The sequence below is a fragment of the Passer montanus genome, unplaced genomic scaffold (genome assembly GCF_014805655.1).
Source record: "Passer montanus isolate IOZ18808 unplaced genomic scaffold, ASM1480565v1 scaffold40, whole genome shotgun sequence".
NCBI classification, from domain to species: Eukaryota; Metazoa; Chordata; class Aves; order Passeriformes; family Passeridae; genus Passer; species Passer montanus.
Window position 1 is genome coordinate 1,946,253 of NW_024368819.1, and position 23,778 is coordinate 1,970,030.

Consider the following 23,778-nt stretch of genomic DNA (forward strand, 5'->3'; position numbering starts at 1 on the left):
TATTTAGGGCAGCTTTTGATGTATCCCGGCGCGGCCGCGGAATGAATGGGCGGGGGGGCCTGGGCCTCGGCCCGGTGTCCCCGGGCTCCCGAGCCGGGGCCGCCCCGCCGTGCCCGCCCCCCGCCCGCGGCGGTCTCGGTTCACCGTCAATGGCCTGATTGCTCTACGTGACCTGAGCGCGTCTCCCCGCAGCAACGCGCCTTTAGACGAAAATGCCGATTTTTAAAAATTCTGAATGAGCGCATTATGCATTGAGCAATCAGGATGTGTCCTGTGTCTGCAGGATTATTCGTTTAGAGAAATATTTGTGGGGTTTTTGTTTGATTTTTTTTTTTTTGGCAGCTGCTGTTCAAATAGAGCATCATCCTTTCCTTAATACCTCTCTGATCTGCCACGTACCTCCAAATTGGCATTTTTTTAATGAAAGGTTTTCTCCCCATCCTTTCCATCTTTTCTGGCTCCCTGAGCGTGCAGGCACCCGCTGGAAATCCATCCTTTTGTCGGGCTGTGAGGCACCTTGGCAGGAAGTGAAAAAGATACCATTTTAAAGCAGGAAGAGATCAGATGCTATCGGTGGATATTTCCCCTTGGTAATTTTTTTTAGCAGTCTAGTGTTTCCCCTAGTAAAGCAATATTATGTGGAGAGTTACCTTAACTGGTGCTGCATTAAGATCTCTTGAATGGCAAAAATAACAAAGTGGGGTTTTTTTTAATAGGGATACTTGCAATAAATATTTTTTTTAAATAAGTCTAGGAAAGAATAGTTGAGAGAAAGGATTATTTTATTATTTTATTTTATAATTTTATTTTATTAGAGATTCAGCATCCTAAATTAGAAGGTTTTTCAATTAGCATCTGAAATTGTTATAATGGTTCAGGAAGAAGAACATCATATTTGGTTGTTCAGGGATTTGACAGTTCTGATGTCTTCGTTAAGCCTCATATAGCAAAAATTATCTTTAATGGGGCTGGAGTTCAGAGCCTTTGGGCAGTTTTTGCACTATCATTTAGAAAAAGGAAAGAAGAAGAGGTAGCATTTTCTTGTTACAAAGGGATATGGAAGCTGCTTTATGGTTTGCTTGTTTTTGGTTTGAGTTTTCTTTTTGTTGTTCTTTTTTCTTTAATATTCCTACTGGGAGGCCCAAATTAAAAAAAAAATAAAATTAATTCAGAGCCTCCACTGGTGTGGTCCTTTATATGGCAATAATCACTGAGTTGTAAAATGTTTAGTGTATTGGTGGTGACAGCAGTGTTGTGCCTTGGCTGGTCTCAGGCGTGACACGGGATAAAAGTGATTCTTCCAACCAGATTTCCCAAGGTGGGTGTGTCACACACGTTTCTTTACAACCTGGCTATCTGTGTGTGCTGTGAATTCCAGAGACATCTTGGATCCATGCAGTTTTTCCCTTGGTGAGTTGGACCAGCCGGATATAAATAACCACAAGAGTGGAAGGTGCCTTCATGGTGCAAGAGGAGGGGCCTGTGTCACTTCAGCTGGTGTGGTTTTGGGTTGTGCTTCACTTTTGGGCAGAACAATGTGTGTCTGGAAGCCACAGAGCAGAGTGTCAGAAGTAATTGTGAAATCAACTCAAAATGTTCACATTGATTTGGGATAATTGAAGAAGGATTGCGATAACTAAGCTGGACAAAAATTCAATTCAGTAAAACTTTTGAGTCTCAATTGCATGTTGAGGTATCAAGTAGTTCTATATTGTCAAACCAGTATTTTGATAATAATATTTTGCCTGTGTGACAAGAGATGTCTTATTTTAGATTTATTTCTAATATCTCACACTTAAAAGCATGATTGAAATTAAATCTCTTTCCAGGTGTCAGAAAACTTATAGATAAGAAATGGAGGATATCTTTGGAAAAATCAGGTGAATTTTTAATGTTAGGCTTGTCTTTGAAATTTACTGTTCTCGTTAGGCAGCAGCCTATCTTTGAGGAAGAGGTGAGTGACTCGAAGGAAGTTCTTGCAGCATGTGGTGTGGGAGGCAGGCAATGGCACCTCAAAGGTCTGGCGTGTTAGAGGTGGATGTTCTTATTGTTAGAGGCCAAACAGAAAGTTACTTATTGGCCTGTGAAATTGCTGTAACTGTATTTAGGGTTTTTGTTTGAGCGTTCCATCAGTGGAAAGGATCAAGCAGGAGATCTGATAAGAATATTATATTCATTTTAAAACCAGTCACGTGACCTGTTCGCAAGCTTCCTCATTCTTTTAGTTTGAAAGAACACTTATACATGCAAGTTCTTAGTGTTTGATGACTCAGTAGGAAGTGAAAGACTCGGTATAAACCACAGTGAAATGGAGAAGAAACTATATATGGTAAAAATTGTTACATACATGGTCTTGCACAGAGGCAGGCTAAATAGCTGTTCTTAGAACATTCTGAATGTATAGCAAATGTGTGCAAAAACAAATGATGATGAAGTTCTTGCAGAAATGGGTAGATTCATGGAGTGCTTGTGTTATTGTTGGAAACATGATCATTACACTGAAATTGTTCAATAATTGGTTTGAGGGGTGTGCGTGGCAAGAGGTGGAAGAGAAACAAGTGCACTGTACTTAAATTAGAGAGTTTCAAACTGAGAGTGGCAGAACAGTGAGTGTTTAATGTTGAGCCTTAGAAAAGAGAAGCTGTTCCAGATTACTGCAGTGCATAATGTTTACTTGAAGATTTTGAAGAATTTTCTATAAGGGACAGGAGGGAAAGGTTTCTTATGTTTCCTGTACCCCTTCAAAAAATCTAAAAGAGTCCAAAGTCTGTTATTATACAGATCTGTGCATTTTCCTGTTGGTGGTTTTACTGAGCCTATTTCTTCAGCCATGCTAGGCAATGCTGGGTGATCACAAACCTACTGAACCAGCTGAATATCCAGGATAGTGTCAGGGAGAATACTACAGTGGGGATGTCCACATTGAGGGAGAAGCTGACAAAGAAGGCTCACTTGCTCTTCCCCGTATTTTTATGTAGACTGGAAGGGGAAATTTAAAATTTGAAGGCAAGTTAAATTTTTTTACTTTCTGTCTATGGCAGAGTCTATCAAACTTTGTAAAATGTAATTTTTAAGGCTCTCTGGTCTGGCCAGAAAGAGGTGGGAAACAGACTCTCAATGTCCAAGCTTATTCTTGCTCATTGTAGTTTGCATCAATTAAATCTGGTTTTCATTATGTTTTAGGCTGGTTGGAGAAACGACAGTCTGTTTTAAAAACCTAGAATTTGTTAATTTCCTGGGAAGATGCATCAAGATCTTAATGCAAAAAGAGGCTGGAAGTTACTATTCATGTCAAATAGTAAGAATTTTTGTGGTTTTGTAGGTCAGCAGTTTTTAGGTCAGTATAGTTGTATGTGATTCTGAGAGGTGTTTTAAAGGTTGGCCAAGAGACGCTGATTTTTGTGAAGTAGTTGTTTTGCTTGCATACATCAGGGTTGCTATATAAGTAATGGGCGTTTAAAAATTTGAGTAGTGGAGCTTCTTGAGGGGGTGTTCCAGGAGTTTAAGTTGTAAAGATTTATTGAGATATTCCTTATACTGTTACTTCTGAAATACTGGTGTATTCAGGTATGCAATCCAGAAGTGCTTGTGGCTGCTCTTTGCTTTCTCATAGCAGCACTGCATTCTTGAATGCACAGATTAGATCTATACAACTCCTAGGCAGGTCTGGCCTTAGTGTAACCAAAAGAATTGATAAATACTTGCCTTTGCAGAGTATTCTGGGTTTGAAGTAGAATGAGTGAAAGGAGTTGTGTACACAGTGTCATTCTTCAGGTATTCCAAACAGCTCTGCCTTTGGAGGGCAAGCACTGAAGGAGTGAAAGAAACTAGGGTCACCAAAAAACAAAATAAAAATCCTTTCTCCCCTCTGTTACCCCAGCTTTAATTCAAATATCTGTTGGTTTGGTCTGTAACCGGCTCTCTAAATTTCTTTCCACAACAGGTGCCCTTTTTTACTGCAGTAAGGTGAATAATTACGAGCAACAGCACAAGTGACTTTTCATGTTACCGTTAGTGTAATGACAGAATTCCTCTGAGCTGCAATTAGCTGTACTCTTTGCTGGGATAATTGTTCCAGTGGCATTCTTCAGACCTTGCTTCAGAAAACTCGGCGAATATTTGGAAAATTCTAGCAGATGGCTTTTAATACAACCTGCAGTGGATAATTACAATTTGGGACAGGGTCCCAAGGAGTCTGAATTGCCTGTTCTTGGAGGTTCCCAGCAGCCAGCTGGTCCAAGCTCTGAGCAAGCTGCTCACAATTCAGCGGTGACTGGTTTGAGCCCAGCGTTGGATGAGACAGTTCCTGATGTTCCTTCCAACCCGAGGGCTCCCAGAGTGCTGGGTTACTGCTGCTGCACCTCAATGCTTGGGTGATTTTGCAGATGAAAATGTTAATATATTGAGCTATATTAACATGAAAATGGCATGTTAATATAGCTCAATATGCAAACCATGCATCAGAAGAGGAGTCTTCTCTGCATGAGCTGCAGGCAGAACAGTAGAGTGTGATACATGAAAGTACCCTATGAAAATAGGATAGCTGAAGAGCACAACTTGCTGATCCCCACGAACTAAACTTCTTGCTGGCACATTTAAAGTTCACATTTTACAACTGAACTTCCTCTATTGACTGTATATTTTTTATTGTTCAGTAAATGGTCATTGTTTTCTTAGTGTGTATACCATCTTGGAACCCAGTGATATAAAGCTTCCTTTTGTATATATTTGGGAAATAAACACTCTTTCAGATCGTCCTGTTTGGTGTGAACTGCCATCATCTAAGGTTTTGGTTGTGCTGTTGGTTCTAGAAGTGCTTGCAGCAGACTTTATCCTTAGAAAAGCCTCAAAATTACAAAACTCTGAGAAATCCATCTGAATTGCTAGTTCACATTTGAGCACTTCTTACAAGAGTACGAAACTTAAATTCACAAGCTTTTGGGGCTTTTTCTGGTGTGTAATTCATTATGTTACCATGTGCTCTAATTGGAGACGTGATTTAATTGGGTTTCATTGGGTACTCATTATAAAGTGATCCATTACAAAATTACAGATTTCAGGTTGCTAGAGGACTTTCTTAATAGAGTGGCAGGAAACCCAAATTCAGACACTAGACTCTTTTCCACCTTGCAGTGTACCTATTCATTTTAAACTGCTTCTCAAAAATCTGATAGTCTTGATTCAGAAAACATTCCGGAAAATTTTTTACTCAGTTTTAAAAATCTAAGCATCATCTAAAATGTGTAAAATTGATTTGAAAGTATAAATTAAATTTGTTTCCAGTGGGGCACATGCTCTTAAATTTGGACTTGTAATTTTTTATTCCAAACCAGGTTTCTGTTTGCAAATAAAAGTAATGCATATTCTAATAAAATTATTTCTTCCTTTTCAGTTTGTGAAATGTGGCTATGCTGGCTCGAATTTTCCTGAGCACATTTTTCCAGCTTTGGTTGGCAGACCCATTATAAGATCAACTGCTAAAGTAGGAAACATTGAAATCAAGGTAAATGTTTTGATTGTTATTTCTTTCTGAGAGATAAAAATATTTAGGGCAGCTTTTGATGTGTGTAATGTTTGGAAATGTTTTTTCCTTAACTCCCTTTTATGCTGTTTCAGTATCTCTTGATTCATTTCTGTATTGGATTTTAGCCTGTCACAAACTACAAAGTTAAGAAGAGGGTAATCTAAAGCATTGGAGGCCTTCAGATAGTACACCTGAGGAGGCAGCAGGTAGGGCTTGAGTGGTTCTGGGCAAAAAGGGGCTCCAAATGCCAATAATGCAAATGATGTCAAGATCAGAAGGCAGAAATCAGACAGAAGTGACTGACTGTCACCAAGCTGTCGTGTGGGATTTTGAGACAGTGCTGAAGAACTACTGGAGCTTCCAGGTTTTTCTGTATGATTTGCTTTCTACTCAGAGCTGATCATCTGTGATCTTGTATGAGATGTTTAACCTTGGCTGTGTTTGCGTTTCATTGTTTCTATGGTTTTTGTTTTCCTTTTGCTGTTGATGGACATAGGTGTTCAGGCTGCTTTGTCTTGGGGCATTATTCCAAGACATGGGGGGAGAACTGCTGTTGCAGAATTCATTTTCTGAAGTCCAGGGAGCTATAATTTTTCACTTATTTTGTAATTAGAGAGTAACACTTCAAATGTTATTAGTTGCTTCTGCTGTATAGGCTTCAATAATGTCTTGGACCTGCTGTGGTCACATCCTCCGTTCTTGCTTCTAGCTACACAATTCTCACCTTGTGCTGGTCATGCTGCTTGTGCAGACGTGTTGTGAGCTGCTTTAGTGAGCTGATCCAGCAGAAATAGAGGGATTTCTTGGTCAGGTAAAGTAATGACTGCCTTACTAGACCATGGTGCAAACTCCAGTTGGAGAGTGAGGGAGAAGCAGGAGGCAATGCAGAGCTGTAGAAGTGCCCACTTAGGCCAGTGAAGGTTAAGTAGGACCACACATATATGGGATTTCAGTTTTGCTTTCCTTACTTGTTCTGAGCAGCAGTTTAGGGAGAGGAAAAAAAATCAGTCCAGTCTTGTTCCTTATTTTCAGAACCCTGTAGTTGACAAGGAGAACTTGAGTTGTCGGGTTTCTGCTTCTGCCTGTGAAATGGTTGTAGTATCAGCAGAAGGCCATACAAGGAAGTCAAAAGGCTGAAAGATGCTAGAGCTTCCCAAAATGTGATTGTGGGTTTGTCTCGTTACTATCTCCATAGTGCTTTACCTTGTATCAGCTGAGACAATTTGTTCTGGGGATAGAGATCTTTCCCTTTCACGGTAAAGAGGGTTTGTTTGTAAGGAGACAGAAAACATAATCCTTTCTCTAGTAAGATTTGTGGAGAGGTATTTCTTTGGGTGTCTTCTTGAACTTAATGTCTCCTTAAAGGAGTCTCCTTAAAGGAGGTCCTGGTAAAATTTTATTAAATTATTCAGTGATTTATGAGTCTAAACTCCTCCCATAAGTTTCTTGCATGAAATCTCACTGTTGAAGTCATGTTTTCCTTCTAGCCTGTCCCATCAGCTTTGGTATCTTCTGATTATCTGATAATTTAATATTGTTGCAGATAACAGTGGTACATTGAAAAGATAGAATGTAGAAGTTGGTAATTGCTATGAGATCAACAAAAGAACCTGTAAATTATCATCTTGCATGCATTGCTGGTCTTCTGCTTAAGCACAGATCATGTGGGTGTTTTTCAAAGAGTATAAACTGTGTCTAGATTTTCTAGTAGTTTTATATCATTTGCCTATAACAGCTTGTCACCCTTTCTTAAGGAAGCAGTGTATCAAGAGAAGAAATCTCTGCCACAGGCACTTTGGGTATCCCAGTAGGATAATACAGTAGAAAGACTTGATAAATGTGAGTGCTGTTTTTCTTCGTGAGAGTCTTGCAGATTTCCTAAAAAAATGTATTTTAGCAGATGAATTTTATGCCAAAATTTAATTCTAGGATATGCTGTGATTTCTTTTGGGATAAGTTTAAAACTGAGTAAAGGAAGCTGGCAAGGAATTATCAGTTTAATTTTTCAAAACTATTCAGGAAAACTACGCTCCTGTGGAATTCAGAAACCCTGTGAAAGGAGCCTGGAAGCTGACCAAAACAGTGGTTATCATCCATTGAGTTATCAATTTCAAGTTGCTTTGACCACATTTTCCTTATGGATTCTCATTTCAGCTAGTAGCAGGGATATAGTTTTTTTTCCTACTCAGGAATTCAGTTGTTACTGGGATTATTTTGCTTAAAATTGCAGCTAAATCCAGAAGCATAGATGTTGCTGTTGGCTTTTCTTGACTTACTAGTCTGCAGCAGGTTTGGGGGTATTAATAAGTCAGTAGTAAGGAGCAGTTTTCAGTTCTTGGATATATTAAGTGGATTTTTAAAATAAAGTTTAAATTTAGCAATTATCAAAGCTAGTTATGGTCAATTAGACCATAGAGTCTACTCTGCATAGAGTCTTGTCTAGTTCAGGTATACACCTAGCCCAGGGTAAAACTCCACTGTTACAGAATATTTACACACAGAATCCTATTTATGAGAGATAGGCAGATACACTGATCTTGCTTGCAGTCTAGGAAGGTCAAAGTTAGTTATGGTCAATTGTCCTGTGTAGAGTCTTGTCTAGTTCAGATATACACCTAGCCCAGGGTAAAACTGCACTGTTACAGAATATTTATACACAGAATCCTATTTATGAGAGATAGGCAGATACACTGATCTTGCTTGCAGTCTAGGAAGCCTAAACATGACTTGCCAGTGACGTGTAGCAATAGTTTCCTTCAAAGAGAGAGTTTAATCTGATGTCCTGATAATGTTAGTTTGGCCCTAACTAAACTAACTCAGATCATTTCCTGCTGTACATGCATCTCTTTTCAGCCTAATTCTACTGTGTACTTAAAATAATTTGAGAATTTAATTTAGGCCTTTTCTGACTTTCTTGCTTCTACCTTTTCTTCACCTTTCTTGACCTGTTGAAGTAGAATAACAAAATGATGGTAAGTGAGGTGCCCCTGTGCTTTTTGTTTACCATTTTTGCTTGATGAGACCTAGTAGCTGTTATGTTTTTTTAAATGCTATTCATTGTTTTGTCTTGTCTTACATTTTACATTTAAATACACACTTATTTTGAACATTGTTCATTGCTTTGGTTTACTGGCAACTAATTAATGAGAATATTTTATGTATTGCTTTTAAATGCTACGTAACCTGTAGTTTTGCAAGATGCAAGAATAACATTGAAAGATGAACATGAACTCAGCATCTTTAACAGTAGAAATTGCTCTGTTTAACATAACCAACCAAGAGTTTGAAGAAATGTTCAGATTTCAGTTAGACAGATATTACTGAGTACTGAAGTGGTGGAAATACTGGATGCCACAATACTGACTCCTCAATCAAACACAATTTGATTGTGTTGTCCTTCTTCCTCCTCAACTGCCAAGTGTACGTGTTTGTTAGTGTGCTAGTGCTGATGTTCTTGAGAGAGAACAATTGTTCTGCCCTTTAGCTTTGTTTTAAAAGGATGTGAAAGTTTTGTGCAACTTTCGCTTTGCACCTTTGAATAGCGGCTTTTCCTGGGCTGTGTCCTGTAGGGCAGCTTGGAGCCTCAAAGAGCAGTGCACAAACAAGGCTTTTGATTCTTCTCACTGGTGGAGTTTGTGTTGTCTTAAATTCTCGTGAGTAATGTGGCTACATGGTGGAGTTCTCGTAGTATGGTTTCACCAGAGTGCTTTGGATTTAAAGTGTTGGAGTCTTGACTTCTGTCTTCTGTACAGTCAAGAGCTGAAGCGTGATCTGCTGTGCAAGGGATAACAAATAAAACCTTGTCAGGGAGAGGGGGTGAAAGAGGAATGGTTTCACTTAAACTATTTTCAATTAACTTTCTTTTTATATAGTCAACAGCAACTGCTTAGATTGCTTCTAAAATAGGCATATAAACCCTATGCCAGATTTTTTTCTTTTGCATCTTTTTGTTCCCTGGCATTGAATAGTAGGTTGAGTAACCCTCACTTCCACTGTGCCACAGCAACTGCAAACTGGCGTGGCATATGTTTGGATGAAGCAGCTGGCTTGTCTTCTTCTTTTTTTTTTCTTCCTCCCAATTAATATTATTGTGGACACAGAGTTAATGGTACCTAGAAATATATTCTTGCAACCTAAGTACAAGTGAGTCAGTTCAGGCTTCTTTAGAGAAGTATGGGATATAATGAGGAGCCAAGATAAGATGTTACTGTGCATACTTCCTGTGGGAAATACGTGGGAAAGGAGAAGATGTGATGCTACTAATTTGAATGTGCAATGTTTGCATAACTAACGTTAATAAACAGATTGCTTAATCAGTGTGAAATGACTATACAAATTGCATTAGTTGGTTGTGTTTGTGCAAGAATGCATTACTGGGGTTTCTGGCTTGGGACTTCTGGCAAGGAACAGACGAGGTTATATTTTATATTCAGATGTGTCTCTTCACACCCTATTGACACAGGCAATATGTAAACCATTGTTTCTTTTAATGTCTGGTGTGGAATTTATAATCTCTTATTTGCTTTTGCTCCTGTTCGGTATGCTTATTCACCACTCATTATTCCTTTTTTGGTATTGTGCACAGAAATTTGCAACATGCATGGAAAAATATTCTGCCAATCCCACCTACTACCCTTATGTGCTGTTTTGCATCTCGGCTCTTAGAAATTAGTATTTGGTAAAATAATTTTGAAGGTGTCAGTGGAGAAACATCTGTACTTAAAAAGTCTTTGTAGTCTCTAGCTCTGACAGGGTTTATTGGTTTCTTTAAGGTTAATTGAAAAAATGAAATAATAATGTTTATTTTGGAAAAGCTGTGGGATGGGTAAGAGCCAAATTTAAATATTACATGAAATATATTCTACTTCTCTCCTAAGTACCTGCAAGTGATTCAAAAATGTGGGCATTGTTTAAGAATACATTGAACACAGTCTGAAGCAGTTCACTGTCATTCTTGAGGAGTTTGGTGTTTAGAAAACTTTGTAAACACTGACATGTTTTTGTATTAAAATTTTACAGGATCTGATGGTTGGTGATGAAGCCAGTGAATTGCGATCAATGCTGGAAGTGAATTATCCAATGGAGAATGGCATAGTTCGAAACTGGGATGATATGAAGCACCTTTGGGATTACACGTTTGGACCAGAAAAACTTAATATTGACACAAAAAATTGTAAAATACTACTCACAGAGCCTCCCATGAATCCGACTAAAAATAGGGAGAAGATTGTGGAGGTATGTGTGTCTAGTAAGAGCTGATGTGCAGTCCTTGGAGCACTGCTAAGAGATTCCTTGTTCCAGCAACACACAGTGACTGTCTGAAGCAAAGCAGTTCTGTTCTCTAACCAAAACCCGTTCTCAGCCATAGGCATGAATGCTACTGTGCTTAAATTCAAACCAGCTGATCTCATTCACAAGCTGTAAGCAGGCTTCTTGTCTCAAGCATTAATAGCAGCATTAAAAAACAGAATTGGAAATACATGTCTGTCTTCACATACCCAGGATACGTTGATTACTAGCTGTTGGATGAATGTTAATTACTTTAAATGACTTGGATTTGTATAAGTTAGTAATGCAGAGGAGATTGGAGCTAGATGATGCTTACCAGATGGAGCAGTGTTGTTGGAGGTAGTTGAGACGAAGGTGTGATGACGATCAATGCACTGATCTTTAATTAGTGCAAGGGATTATCAATGAAAGCCTTCTAAGAAGGAAAGCCTGGTTCTTGCATCCTCAATCTCAGAGTGCTGCCCTGGGTGATCCAAGCTCCAGCTGAGCCTTATAGTCAATGTAGGTTGTCAGGTATATATTGTTTAGCTCCTCTACCTGTGATGAAGACTCAGGTTTGAAGAGCAGTAATGTTTGATGAGAACAGGATGTTTAGTTTTCTGTTTTGTTGAATTTTTTTCTCATAAGCATCATAGGTATTTTCAATTCGTATAAGTTTGAATATCAAAGCTTGTATATGTATATTTCCCCAGAATCATTCCTTAGTCTGTTAAGAATTTACATTTATCAGCACCGTTCCTTTGAAATAATTTTGATGTCACAGCTACAGTGCTGCTTTCTGTAACTTGGCAGTGAATACAGTGAATGCAGGATTTGCACTAATCCTTTCTTTCAGTGACCAGGGAGCAAATGAAATCTAGCAAAGTTGGGAAAACTTAAGTGAAAAATAAATCAGACTGTGCAATCTAATTTTTTTTTTTAGCAATTGTGGACATAAAGGTCCTGTGATCTAAGTATCAGGTAATGCAGCACTAGTAATATGTATATCAGCCAGCTATGGTGTGATAGGCAGAGCAGGTTATTCTGGGTGGCCTCCATGTAGCAGGAATGGCTATTTCCTGTCCAGGCTTCTTTGCTTTTCAGTTGTCAGCAATAGTGTTATTGTTTCTGTTTTCCTGGTAAATACAAAAAGATAGATTTTAGTTATTCTTGTGCCTAGTAATTTTATACCAAAAATTCAGGAGCCTAGTATGGCCTCTGAATTCTGATAGAATATTTGCATTGCTCCATTTGCCTTTTTAACAATACCCCAGAGACCACAGATACTTAATCTTGCAAGATGCAAGAATAATATTGAAAGATCATGATGCAGAAGATTAGTGAGAACTAGAATCCATGTTTGTAAATTTAAATTTGAGTTACACAGAAGCATCATGTTTTTAATAGGAACACGATGTTATGAGAACTTGAAATATTTATTTTAACTGCAATATATTTATACTCCATTTTTGACGTGGCCTCCTCCTTTCCAGGAAGGCAAGCCCAGTATGAGGCAGAGGACTGAATGAAGATACTTCCTAAAGCCTGCAGTAAATATAATAATGTCTCTGCATTTTGGGACACAGTACAGTAGCATTTTAGAAGAAAAGCTTAGTCATCTGGACCATATACAGATGATAGATAATTATATATGCTGTCCTTCATTCTGTTTCCAGTAATTCTCTCTCCTCATTTGATCACTTTGTCAGGCCCACCTGCAGTAGCAAGGCAGCAAGTGTTCACATGTCAGCTATATTGTAAAATAAATGTTTAAAAAGTGCTTCTCCTTTCATAGCACGTAAAAGACCCAGGTTGCTCCTCAGCTTAATGGAGTGTTTACTGTTTGTCTTTATCTGCTGCACTCTCATTGTGTAACACCCTCAGAAGCAGCCAGACTGTAGTGGCAAATCAAGAATCTGCAGAGATGCTCGAGCAGTCACTTCCATCTAAACCAACCTAGAATTCCTTATATTTTTCCCCAGTTTTTAATGTTTTCCGTACCCAGTTAGAACATCACTTCGTAAGTAATCAAAAATCTGCTGTTATGTGAAGAAGAATCTTTTCAGGGAAACATATTGCTCAGTATTTATATCTCAAGATTTATTAACATACATGCCCTGTGTCAAGGCATTTTCCATGTCAAATAAAGTAATGCAGAGGAGAATGCATTTCTTTTTTCTTGGAAGAAAGAATGACAACACCCCCAAAGGTTATAAAAGGTTTTGTAGAAGCCTTTAGGGTTTGGTACATGTGAAGGCAGTAACTAGTGCCATTTGAATATTGATTTTATTGTGTGAAGGTAATTAGATATGAGTTAGGTATAAAGATAAACTTAGATTTTTTCCTACATTATTTTTTGGATTTAATAAGCACTCGGGTTGTTTGAAAATATCCATTGGAATAGTGTTGGGTTTAGACAATGACTACTCAAAGGGGATCTATTTTGAGTTGCTGTCCTTTCAACTGTTCCCTTTCTCTTCCTTTTCACACTGTTCTAACGGAGGAGGTTCTTTAAATAGTTCAGAATTCTAAAATTGTCAGGCATCAGCTTTTTTTCTTCAAAAATATTTAGATATCTTTTACTTGGGCTGTGGGAGCACTTAGGATTCAATCAGTTTCTAATCCTAGAAGTTGCAGAAGGGTTCTGAAGGCTGCAGGGTAGCAAAAGCAAAGCTTCTGTATGTGTTGGAATAATCAGAGTTCACCCATTTTTCCTGGTAAAGCTTATTGAGGGGAAAACTGCTGTACAGCATGATTTGTTTACTTGGCCTTTTCTTGTGTTTAGGAAGAAGACAAGATCCTATAAACTGTACATTCTTTAATCTTGTCCTGCTTCTTAACTGAAACTAGTTCAGTGGTTAGGGAAACCTAGTGTACAAGACAAGGCGTTACTTTTCCTGTCTCAGTATGAAAGCTGCAAACCTGCAGTCTTCTCTCTGTAGTGGATTTTACACTAAATTTAAAAGTTTGTCATTGGTTGCCCTTAAAAGAAGGGAAGGAGGTGGTCCAGAACCAGAGACAAAACTGATACTGGGCTCATTCTAGATTAAGATATGAAGGAGTCTGGTCTTTATTTGACATAGTGTGCAGTTGTACAAAGTCTGTATGGCTTAATGTGAAGAATGAAAATTGCCTGAACTTTGTTTTAAAGCATACACGTTAAACAAACATTTTATTCCCAAGTCACACTTCAGTAATGAACTGCTTGTCTGGTCTACAAGTGCTGCCTCCCACTCATTCAGCAGTTTGGAAAAGTGAAAATTTGTATAAAGCTGCAAAAATTGGTGTGTGGGTTTCTTGTATTTGCTTTTGTTGCTTAATGGATGTGGAATTTTTCACCTGGCTTGTCTGGTGTGAACAGGTAAGATACGGAACTGAATGTACTTCTTACTGTCCCAAAGCACATAGGTTTCTAATGTTCCTGTGGAATCTGTGTGATGAAAATTCTTGGGAAGTGTTTTTTATTAGTAAAATGCAAAATTCTAGAAATACAGTTTTCAAACACCAATAAAATTCCTTTGAGGTATTTGGCCTGTTTTAGAAGCTGATTTTTGCCTTGATCTTACAGGTTATGTTTGAGACGTACCAGTTTTCTGGGGTGTATGTAGCCATCCAGGCTGTTCTTACTCTGTATGCTCAAGGTAGGCAAAATTAACCTCAAATTTCTTTTGTTTCCAGATGTGTTACTGAGCCAAAGTACTAACGTGGCGTCACTGTGTCTTGAGCTTAATTCCATGCTGTTCTCTAAGGAAGCGCAGTTCTGACTGACAGCTTGCTTTTTGTTTTGAGGAACTATTGTTAGGTACCACTGTTAGTGTTATTTTAATGGACAAATGCAAAAACCTGGTTCCTCAAAACTCTTAATCTTTCAGAGTGTAATTATTTTGCCTTTGGCATCAAGTCTTAATGGCTACTTGGGATTTTCTGAAAAAGGAAGAACTTTTTACTGTGAGAGAGTAATTTCAGGAAGGTGATCATGTGACTTTTGCACTATTTTGGGGGGGGAAGTTGAGTCTTTTGCTGTAGATAAACTAAATTGAAATGGTCCTTAGCCTGAGCAGAAAATTATGGATTGACTGAATTCAATGGAAATTCTACCATCAACTTCAGTCCATATAGGATTTTAAGAAGTTACTCAAGCACATCAGTTCTAATACTATGACTCCTTGCATCTATTTGTGGGTGACTTGGTGTATTGAGCTGTCACATAGCAGGACAACACAGTCCACGTCCTTTAATGTGTCACTGTAGTGTCTCCGTCCAGGACCAAAAGCAGTGGGGTACTGGAAGGGTGGCTCTGCCATGCAAGTCATTATTTACTTGAACCAAAACCACTTTTGCAAATTTGAGTGTTAATTTTATTTGCTGCAATCTGTGCTATTATTTTTTTCCCTTTGGTTTTCTTTGGTTTGATTCCTTACAAATATTTATTTAACTGACATCTACAGTCTTAAATTCTGCTGTAATTGTACATGTACCTTACTGTATAGTGCTCAATTACTGTGAATAACACAATGTGAGACAACTTAGGGCAGTCTGCAGTGTTTCTACATACCAGCATGTAAAACAAAGCTGAAGACCTTCTAAGATGTAAAAATCAAGGGGCATATAAATCAAACATTTGCTTTTGAAAATTAAAAAAAATCCTTTGAAACATCCTACTTATTTATATTACTTCAAAGATTAAAGTAGTGGCTAAAGTTATGTAGAGATGTGCCTCATTTCAGTGCACCACGCTTCTAAGACCTGTTCTTAAAATATGGTTTCTTGTTTTAGATAGCTTGTGAGAAACTATAAAACTGTTTTCTGATCAACTTTCGTCATTGATTTTTGCCTCCTAAGTATAAAAACTTCTGTTTCTACATGTTTGTGATATCTGTTTTGTATAGCTTAGAATTTAATAGTTTGTGATAAACTTTTTTTCATGAGAGTTGGTTTTTTTTTTTTAGTATAAGAAAGTGGTTGTCATTCAACCTAATGCCACTTGTGTGAGGAAATATTAAGCATGTGCTGTGTAGTCCAAATATTTTCTACCTTATGAAAGTATTTGGTTTTTTGAATACCAGTAAAAATCCCTAAGTCCTAATAATTCCACAAGGTAAACTTGTGGCTTGAATATCTCTAGATTTCTTCTTATTTCAGAAATTAATATAAGATTACACAACTGAATCTGTGGAGGGATTTGTGCTCCAATAAGCATTTAATGAGCACAGATACTCCCTTTAACTAGAATGCAATTTAAGATGTCAAAATGCCACATAAAATTGTGAGCAGTATTGTTCTAAGCATCTAAGTAAAAGTAATACTTTAAAAAAAAAATGAAAGCATTTGTTACTATGAAAACGTGAAGTTTAATATCTACTGATGACTGAGGGAAGAAAGGTTGTATCAGTTTACAGTGAAAAACATATCTTAAACTTGCTGCTGTTCTGCTGTGTTTATGAAAGTGCAATAAAAGTTGTGTTTCCCCTCGTTCTTTCAGGTTTGTTGACTGGTGTTGTCGTGGACTCTGGGGATGGGGTGACTCACATCTGCCCAGTTTATGAAGGTTTCTCCCTCCCTCACCTCACGAGACGGTTAGATATCGCTGGGAGGGATATCACTAGGTACCTCATTAAGGTAAGCTGGGAGGGAAGAGGGTTTGAGGTTGAGGTGGTACCTGTGGTATGTTGGTTCAAGTCAAAATCCCTTGGCAGCAAGAAACCACTGTGTATTTTCCCTTTATTATTCATGTTAATTACATTAAGAACTCCTGTATTCTCTGTGGTACTTCAGTCTATTCTTACTGTGTTTCCTCATCTAAATCACATGTGATGATATTGATGTTATTCAGAGACATCACATTTTCTTAGTGGCAATCTTGTAGGAAGGGAATTTATTCCATATTTGGGAAGGAAAAGCTTGAAAGTTGGCTTTCTCAATACCTAAAGTGAAAGCTAAATTGTATTCTCTCCGCTCTACTCATCTGTTTTCAGAAAGACTTTCTTGCAGTGTGGAAAATAGTGTAGTGATTCTTCCCTGATTATTAAATAAGAGAGCATGTTTGATAGACAGTTCATTTGTTTGCACATTTTAAATATAAGCAACATTGACAAATCTTATGTTTAAACTGGAATACAGGAATATTCTGAAGTGAAGTTCTAAAGATAATAATTATTTTGGGTTTTTTTCATTTGTCTTTGTTCTGGTTATGCTGAAAATTGTAATGATGGAGAAAATTTCCCATTTGGAGTAACTCTGCTGCTTTTCTGGGGATAATGGATACACTGGGACGGATTTCTCTTAATACCCAAATTTGCCACTAAAAAAGGGAGGTGAACAGATGTACTGCCTCTCTACTGAGAGATCTGGACTGTTCCTCTCATTTCCTGCTAACCTGCTGTGCTCCCTCCAGCTCCTCTTGCTGCGAGGTTATGCTTTCAACCATTCTGCTGATTTTGAGACGGTTCGCATGATCAAGGAGAAGTTGTGTTACGTGGGATACAACATTGAACAGGAGCAGAAGCTGGCACTAGAGACCACAGTTCTAGTTGAATCCTACACGGTGAGTGTCTCAAGACAGCTCTCCTTTGTCCTAAACTTCCCAGGTTTAAATTCAGGTAGCATTTAGCTTTCACAGTTTTTCTTGGCAGTAGCTCACCTCTCAGCCTGTAGAATTAAATTAATTGGTTCTGGGAAAGTCTTCTATAGGCTTTTTTCTTTTCATATTTTCTGTAAATCTTTGTACTCACTTTGTCATTGTAGATCTTTGAAATTTTAATATTATACTACAGGAATTTGTAGAGAAAGTGGACTTTAGCATATGAAATTATTTCAGCTTCATCCATGCAGCAGTAAGACATGAGACTAATATCTGGTGTCAGGAAAGGTGAACTCGCTCGTAGTGAAAACTTTGTGATCACAGTTGGAAAAATTTGCAGAAAAAGCATAATTCTTGCTGTAAGACAATTTTAAAAATTGATACTAGGAGTTGGTTTTGCAAGGAAATACTTGGTAGCTCAGTATCGATGTGTCTGGTCCCTGATGTCCCCAAGTGAATTGCAGAGTGATTAAAGAATTTGTATATTCTTTCAGTACTACTGAATGACTTCTTGCAGTGCTGACAATTATCAACAATTTCCTGTGTTAAAACATTTGGGAGCAATGTAGGTCATTTCCTCTTGCTTTTTTTTTGGCATTCAAGTGGCTAAAAGTAGTCTTTTCGATGGTGTTGTTTCTTCCCTAGCTCCCAGATGGCAGGATTATCAAAGTTGGTGGAGAACGGTTTGAGGCACCGGAGGCTCTCTTCCAGCCTCACTTAATCAATGTTGAAGGGGTTGGTGTGGCTGAACTGCTGTTCAACACCATCCAGGCTGCTGACATTGACACCAGGTACGAGCAGAACATTTAAAATCCTTGGTCTGGGTGCAGGGGTGATGAGGAACTATCTTCAAAGTAACAGCTTTTGCTTTAGACACTTATGTGTGCTCCTGGGAGAAGGGTGTATGCTGGGAATGGGGCTCAGGCTAAGCTTTTGGAGCTTAACCAGTTGTCTGGAAACTATTTCAGAAGAATGAGCAAAGATAAAATCTAAAAAGCATGATTTTTTTTTTATTTCTGCTTTCTGGGAGAGCATGAGCAAGTCTGCTAAAATTGTGCAGTCTGTCTTTGCATAGTGACTGTCTTTTAGATTTGTATTTACTCCCCTGTCTGTACAGGTACCTACAGGTACCTTTACTAGGTACAGAGTAAACTGTACAACACTACAGACTATTTTTTTTGGGTCAGGTCTGAATTCTACAAACACATTGTGCTGTCTGGAGGCTCCACCATGTACCCTGGGCTGCCTTCACGACTGGAGCGGGAACTGAAACAGCTCTACCTGGAACGAGTTCTGAAAGGAGACGTGGAGAAGCTCTCGGTGGGTCTGGGCTGGCTGCTGCAGCCGGGGGGCGCAGGGGCTTCCCCCGAGTCCCCGCTAGAGGGAACCAGGGGGACAGGAATGACCGAGGCTGCGGGTGGCCCTGCCCGCAGCTTGCGAAATGCTGCCCCTCCTGCCTCGCACCCTGCCTTTGCTTTGTACATACTTGCAGTGAAGTTACTTTCTAGACCCTGCTGCTAGCAGGTAATTCCCGAAGTCTTGGGAAAATTGGCTGATAAATACCAGGACACAAATTGTAAAGTTGGTTAAAGAAAGCTAAGGAGTTTCTGTGCTTTCAAGTTGTCATTGAATAAAAAAAAATATATATTTTTTTAATCTGTGAAAATTTTTGTTCATATTACAAGTGAAATACTCGAAAGTGAGAGAGGCTAGAGCTCTAACACAGTTTCAGGTGGAGTAAGTTTCCCTTTTCCATTTGTTACTGTGATAAGCAGGTAACAGCCACACATGTTACAGAGGTAACAGTGTGTTGTACTGAAAATTCCTTTGAGTGGGGTTTCTAATGGTGAACTGAATTGAACTTCCCTGGTTCTTAATACAGTGTTCTCTGAAGGTCTTCTGTGGAATGACTCAATTGTACAGAATGTTTTACATCTGAGGCAGTATTTCAGTCCTAGCTCTGTACTCTCTTTGTAGCTCTTAAAGTTAGAGCTTTAGCACTGAAGAAATTAAGGGAATATTAGTTAGTTAAGCTGGTTTAGATTGTGTAAATTGGTGTAATTCTAAAACATGTGTGATTTGGTGATCTGGTAACTTCTGATAATTTCAGCCATCAAAGATTAGGAATTACTTCACTTTTAATAGTGTTCTTGAAATGCAAAAATTTGGTCTCTTAATTTTCTGTCAGTATTCTGAATCCTGGGTTTTTTGTTGATATACTGAAAGTACAGTTTTTGGGCAAGTGTCAGTAGCTATGTGTAATTTCCAATGCAGTGTCATTATTTTACTTCAGTTATGTAAGCTGGAAGCTCACACCCTGTGTTAACACTTCAGTTTTTTAGTTGCATTTTTGTCACTAGAGAGTTTCCATTTCATTGTTCTGGTGGAAAGCCCAATTTTATTTTGCACAGCTTTGTTTCAAGAATCCTAGTAACGATTTCTTTTCTTCCTCTCAGAAATTTAAGATCCGAATCGAAGATCCCCCTCGTCGGAAGCACATGGTGTTTCTGGGGGGTGCTGTTCTAGCAGACATCATGAAAGACAAAGACAACTTCTGGATGACCCGACAAGAATACCAAGAAAAGGGAGTGCGTGTGCTGGAGAAGCTTGGTGTGACTGTTCGATAAATCCCAAAGCTTGTTCCCATCACATGTCTAAAGCTTTTTTCTTTCATTGCCAATCTCTGAACTCACTCAGCTACATGCTTTGGAAGGGCCTGTCTGTGGCCTTTTGACCCAAACGTCAGGTTTTGTTCTGGTTTCTTGGGGTAGCTTTTGTTAAATGTTTCTTAATGTGGCTAAATTTGACTATTAAATTTGACCACTTCCCTGCAAACAAAACGGAGCAAGAGCAGCCTGTCTACTTCATTGTTCCCTCCCAGTAGGCAATTGGGTAATTCTGGTAGGCTTTTTCTTCTGGGTTTATTGCTGTAGTCCTGCTAGCTTTTGTCTCTAGTTCACAAAGGGTTGTGTGCCTTTTTTAGCATAAGAAAACCTTTACACAAGAGTTTTTACTATTGGATCATTGTGGTGGTGATCTTTGCATTTTATGCCTCACTCTACATTAAGTTTGGGTTTTTTTTTTTTCTTTTCTGCATCTAGGAATTTTGATTAAACATTGTTAAAAACTAGTTGAAGTAGCTGGAATGACTTTAACGCACTGTTTTGATGTAATGTGGTTTCATATGCACTGCTGCCTAAACTGGCTTCTGAGATGGTTCATCCTTCAAGGTGGTGGTGGGGCCTTCAGACTGTATTTCTTTAAGTGGGAATGTACAGTTGCCACAAATGGAGAAACACCTGATGTCCTGGCAAGTGTACATTTGTGGCCTTAGGTGTCTTTTTTCTGGAGAGAGGAGACAGGTTTGAGCTGTGTTTCTTTTTTGTTAAGGGACAGATGGGGGGGTCAGCCTGACCAAAAATGCCTCTTTTTATAACTAAATTTTGGTACCATGTTGTCTCAGCATAGGAACCAAGAATGTTAAATTAACTATTCTGTAATTGTTGAAGAAACTTAAGATATGCTGAGACAGGAGCCTCTGAACTTATTGAACAGATTTAATACTTTCAGAAATGCTTGTGAAAATTGTAACTATAAATATTTAAAGCCCCAGAACTAAGTTTTAAAAAGTCTGATGTTTAAAGTGCTTGTATGTACATCAGAAGCACTTCCATTAAACTTTACAAGTATATTAACCTAGTGCCAAGTAGTTACTGCAAATGAATATTTCAATGACCAATGTTTATTGCAGCAAGCAGATATTTATAAACAACCAGTGGCAGTAGGTTATAAAGAATGACTTATGTTTGTTCCAGTTAAGAATAATATTGGAAGAGAAGATATTGGTTGGTAAATATCCACAATTCATTTTATCCAGTCTTGATTTTTGATACTTAACATGGGATGGGGAAGGAAGTGAAAATCAGTGATGAAAATGCTGTTTCCAGAAAGTACATTAAAGCTGAGTTGTTCTAAAAAATAGAAGTTGTCACTAGTAATTATCAGCCACCTTCTTTGAGTATAGTGTTTTTTTCCTATAGCAGACTGGTAACTATTGTTGCAATAAAATCTGCCTTACATTAAGCATAGCAAAAACTGCTTGCATACAAATGCTAGCTAGACTTAGTTCTCCTTTGCTTTCCATAGAAATATTATATTACTTCTTACTGGTTTTTGAAGCCTACCATAACATTTAAAGATAAGGAAGTCAAGATCTGCTCTTGACTTCCAAACCTTGGAATGTATGAGAGATGCTTTCATATACTTGCCATTTGTCTACATCTTTACATTAATAATTGACCCCAGAAACATGGAAATATTAAACTCCCTTGGACTCTTAAAATGTGCTTCCTTTCTAAATTGAGCAGACTGCTTCCTTTGGCTGAGCGAGCCGAAGGGGCAGAAACCATGTCTGCATTTCTTTAATAACAAGACAGTCACTATAGCATTGCTAGTAATGACCATTTAATTATAGGTGGGTGGGGTTTTTTGCAGCTATATTTACTCTTAACTTGAACAATACGAATTTACAGGCATGCCGGTCGTGCCTCAGTGCATGCACTTAAGCAGTTACTAGATTTTTGGGGACATGAATGTAAGGGGTACTCTGAATTCCTGTAGTCTTCTAAACATTTAATACACAAGACTTAAAAATGCTGTGGGCTTGCTTTAGAGCTATGATTTCTCATGTGACTGTCTCTGGGCTTTTCAGACAGTATTGGGAATCATGGAAATAAACCAAAGAATGACTTAAAAACTTTTTTTAAATGACAATCTGTCATGTGGTTTTTCAAATCTAGACCTTGACCCTGCAACCCCTTTTCTAAACCATCTTCTCCCCTGTCCACTGGCTTCAGTGAGGTTATGTGCATGTTTGAGTAAAGGTTTTGGAATTTGGCCCCTTCACTAGAGAACTTCACAGCACCATGAGTAATAAATGTCAGTTGATTGTGCAGTATCTTGGGTTTCCATGGAAACCATGTATATATTAAAAAAAGAAACTAGCATTTTAAATTAACTGTGATCATGGATTCAGAGGAACACATTTGTAATCCAAATACTGAATGGGGTGTTCCAGTTGTGCTCAGTGTGGTTCTCCATGTATGTGTTTGCACACACAAGAGTGTTGTGTGTGTGTTCTCTCAGCTGACAGCTTCAATACTGCTATGAAAGCAATCTGGTTTTAAAGTTTTTTTGAAGACCAAATAACTTGAATTGTATTTGCAAAATGCTTTAGCTCCTTTAAAATTAGAATAGAAGATGCCGCATCAGTTGTAAGTTTTTTGAGAACATCCTATTTTTAATGTTAAGCTGCTTCAAACCCTCCCCTCCCCCAGTGTTCTAGGATGTTAACCAATGTAACACAGATGGCTTTTTATACAGTTCTGAATAATGTTAACACACAGCACTGGTTGAGACCATGAATGGAAATAAACATCTATTTAAATTGACAGGTCTTTTCAATACAAAAATAAAATCAGATTTTTTTCAAAGTAGATTATGTTTGCTTTGTTTCCTTTGGGAAATCACAGTTCTGTCAGTTTTTCTCTAACTTAACTTCCATCACAAAACCATCATGAGCTGCTTTTGCTGAGGAAATCTGACATGACAAAATAACACATTGTCTACTGATTGCTGTCATACTCCATCCTTTAGCCAATACTCCACTCCCTCCATCCTTTTCTTTAAAAAGAAAAAAAATCCTTATCCTTGGACAGGAATCTTTTTCTAGTTCAACCTCCATACTGCAAAATGGGGAGGGCCCTCAACTTGCATTGACCTCAGCCTCAGCTAAGCTCAGAAGCCATATAATGATGCCTTGTTTAGGAAAAGTCTCCTTGGCACTGTGACTTCATGTGCTATTTCACCTGCATCCCTGATTTTAACTGATAGAAAAAGTGCATGTGGGGTTGACCTTTTGTATTTAGAAGGACTTGGGTGGATTAGTGATCCACCACTCACGGTGCATTTATTTGGCTTTTGAATTGAACTCAACCAGCTTCTTCCCCCAGCTCATTGCACATGCTGGGCTGGAGGAATGTTCCCCAGGCATCTTGTTCCTGGTAGGATAGTGGCTTTGCTTTTCTTAGATGGAGCCACTATGTGCAGTTTGGCTCTGGATGCATCTGCCTCAGTGGCTGGGTCAAACACTTGTCATCTTAGGGACAGATGCAGATAGACAGGATTTTAATAGGAAAAAAAAAAAAAAAAAGTAAGGCCACCCTTAACCCCAAACTTGTGTTTCATCACTGTGCATTCTTGGGAAAAAATAAATACATCTGGCTGTACCTCTGCTCAGTACTAATTCATGGTCCCTGCTCCTCCCCTTTCGCTTGTTTTGCCTGACATGGCTTTTGTGTGGACAGGACTAAATACAGCTCAGTCGACATTTGCTAGTCAACTTTTT

At 38.4% G+C, this 23,778-nt stretch overlaps 1 protein-coding gene across 3 annotated transcripts in view; it reads left to right on the plus strand.

Moving 5' to 3' along the window:
- Positions 1–22,867, plus strand: part of ACTR2 (actin related protein 2) — a 23,361-nt gene extending 494 nt beyond the window's left edge. Inside the window, exons 2-10 of one of the 3 annotated variants that reach the window (XM_039718843.1) lie at positions 5,393–5,503; positions 8,482–8,496; positions 10,544–10,759; positions 14,361–14,433; positions 16,275–16,411; positions 17,187–17,336; positions 18,018–18,163; positions 18,560–18,692; positions 19,829–22,867. In XM_039718843.1, the coding sequence (XP_039574777.1) occupies positions 5,393–5,503; positions 8,482–8,496; positions 10,544–10,759; positions 14,361–14,433; positions 16,275–16,411; positions 17,187–17,336; positions 18,018–18,163; positions 18,560–18,692; positions 19,829–19,999 (1,152 nt within the window). In that variant the 3' untranslated portion in view covers positions 20,000–22,867. Of the gene's footprint in view, positions 1–5,392; positions 5,504–8,478; positions 8,497–10,543; positions 10,760–14,360; positions 14,434–16,274; positions 16,412–17,186; positions 17,337–18,017; positions 18,164–18,559; positions 18,693–19,828 lie in introns of those variants that run through there. The other 2 variants (XM_039718845.1, XM_039718844.1) reach the window with 2 other exon arrangements.
- The last annotated feature ends 911 nt before the right edge of the window (positions 22,868–23,778 follow it).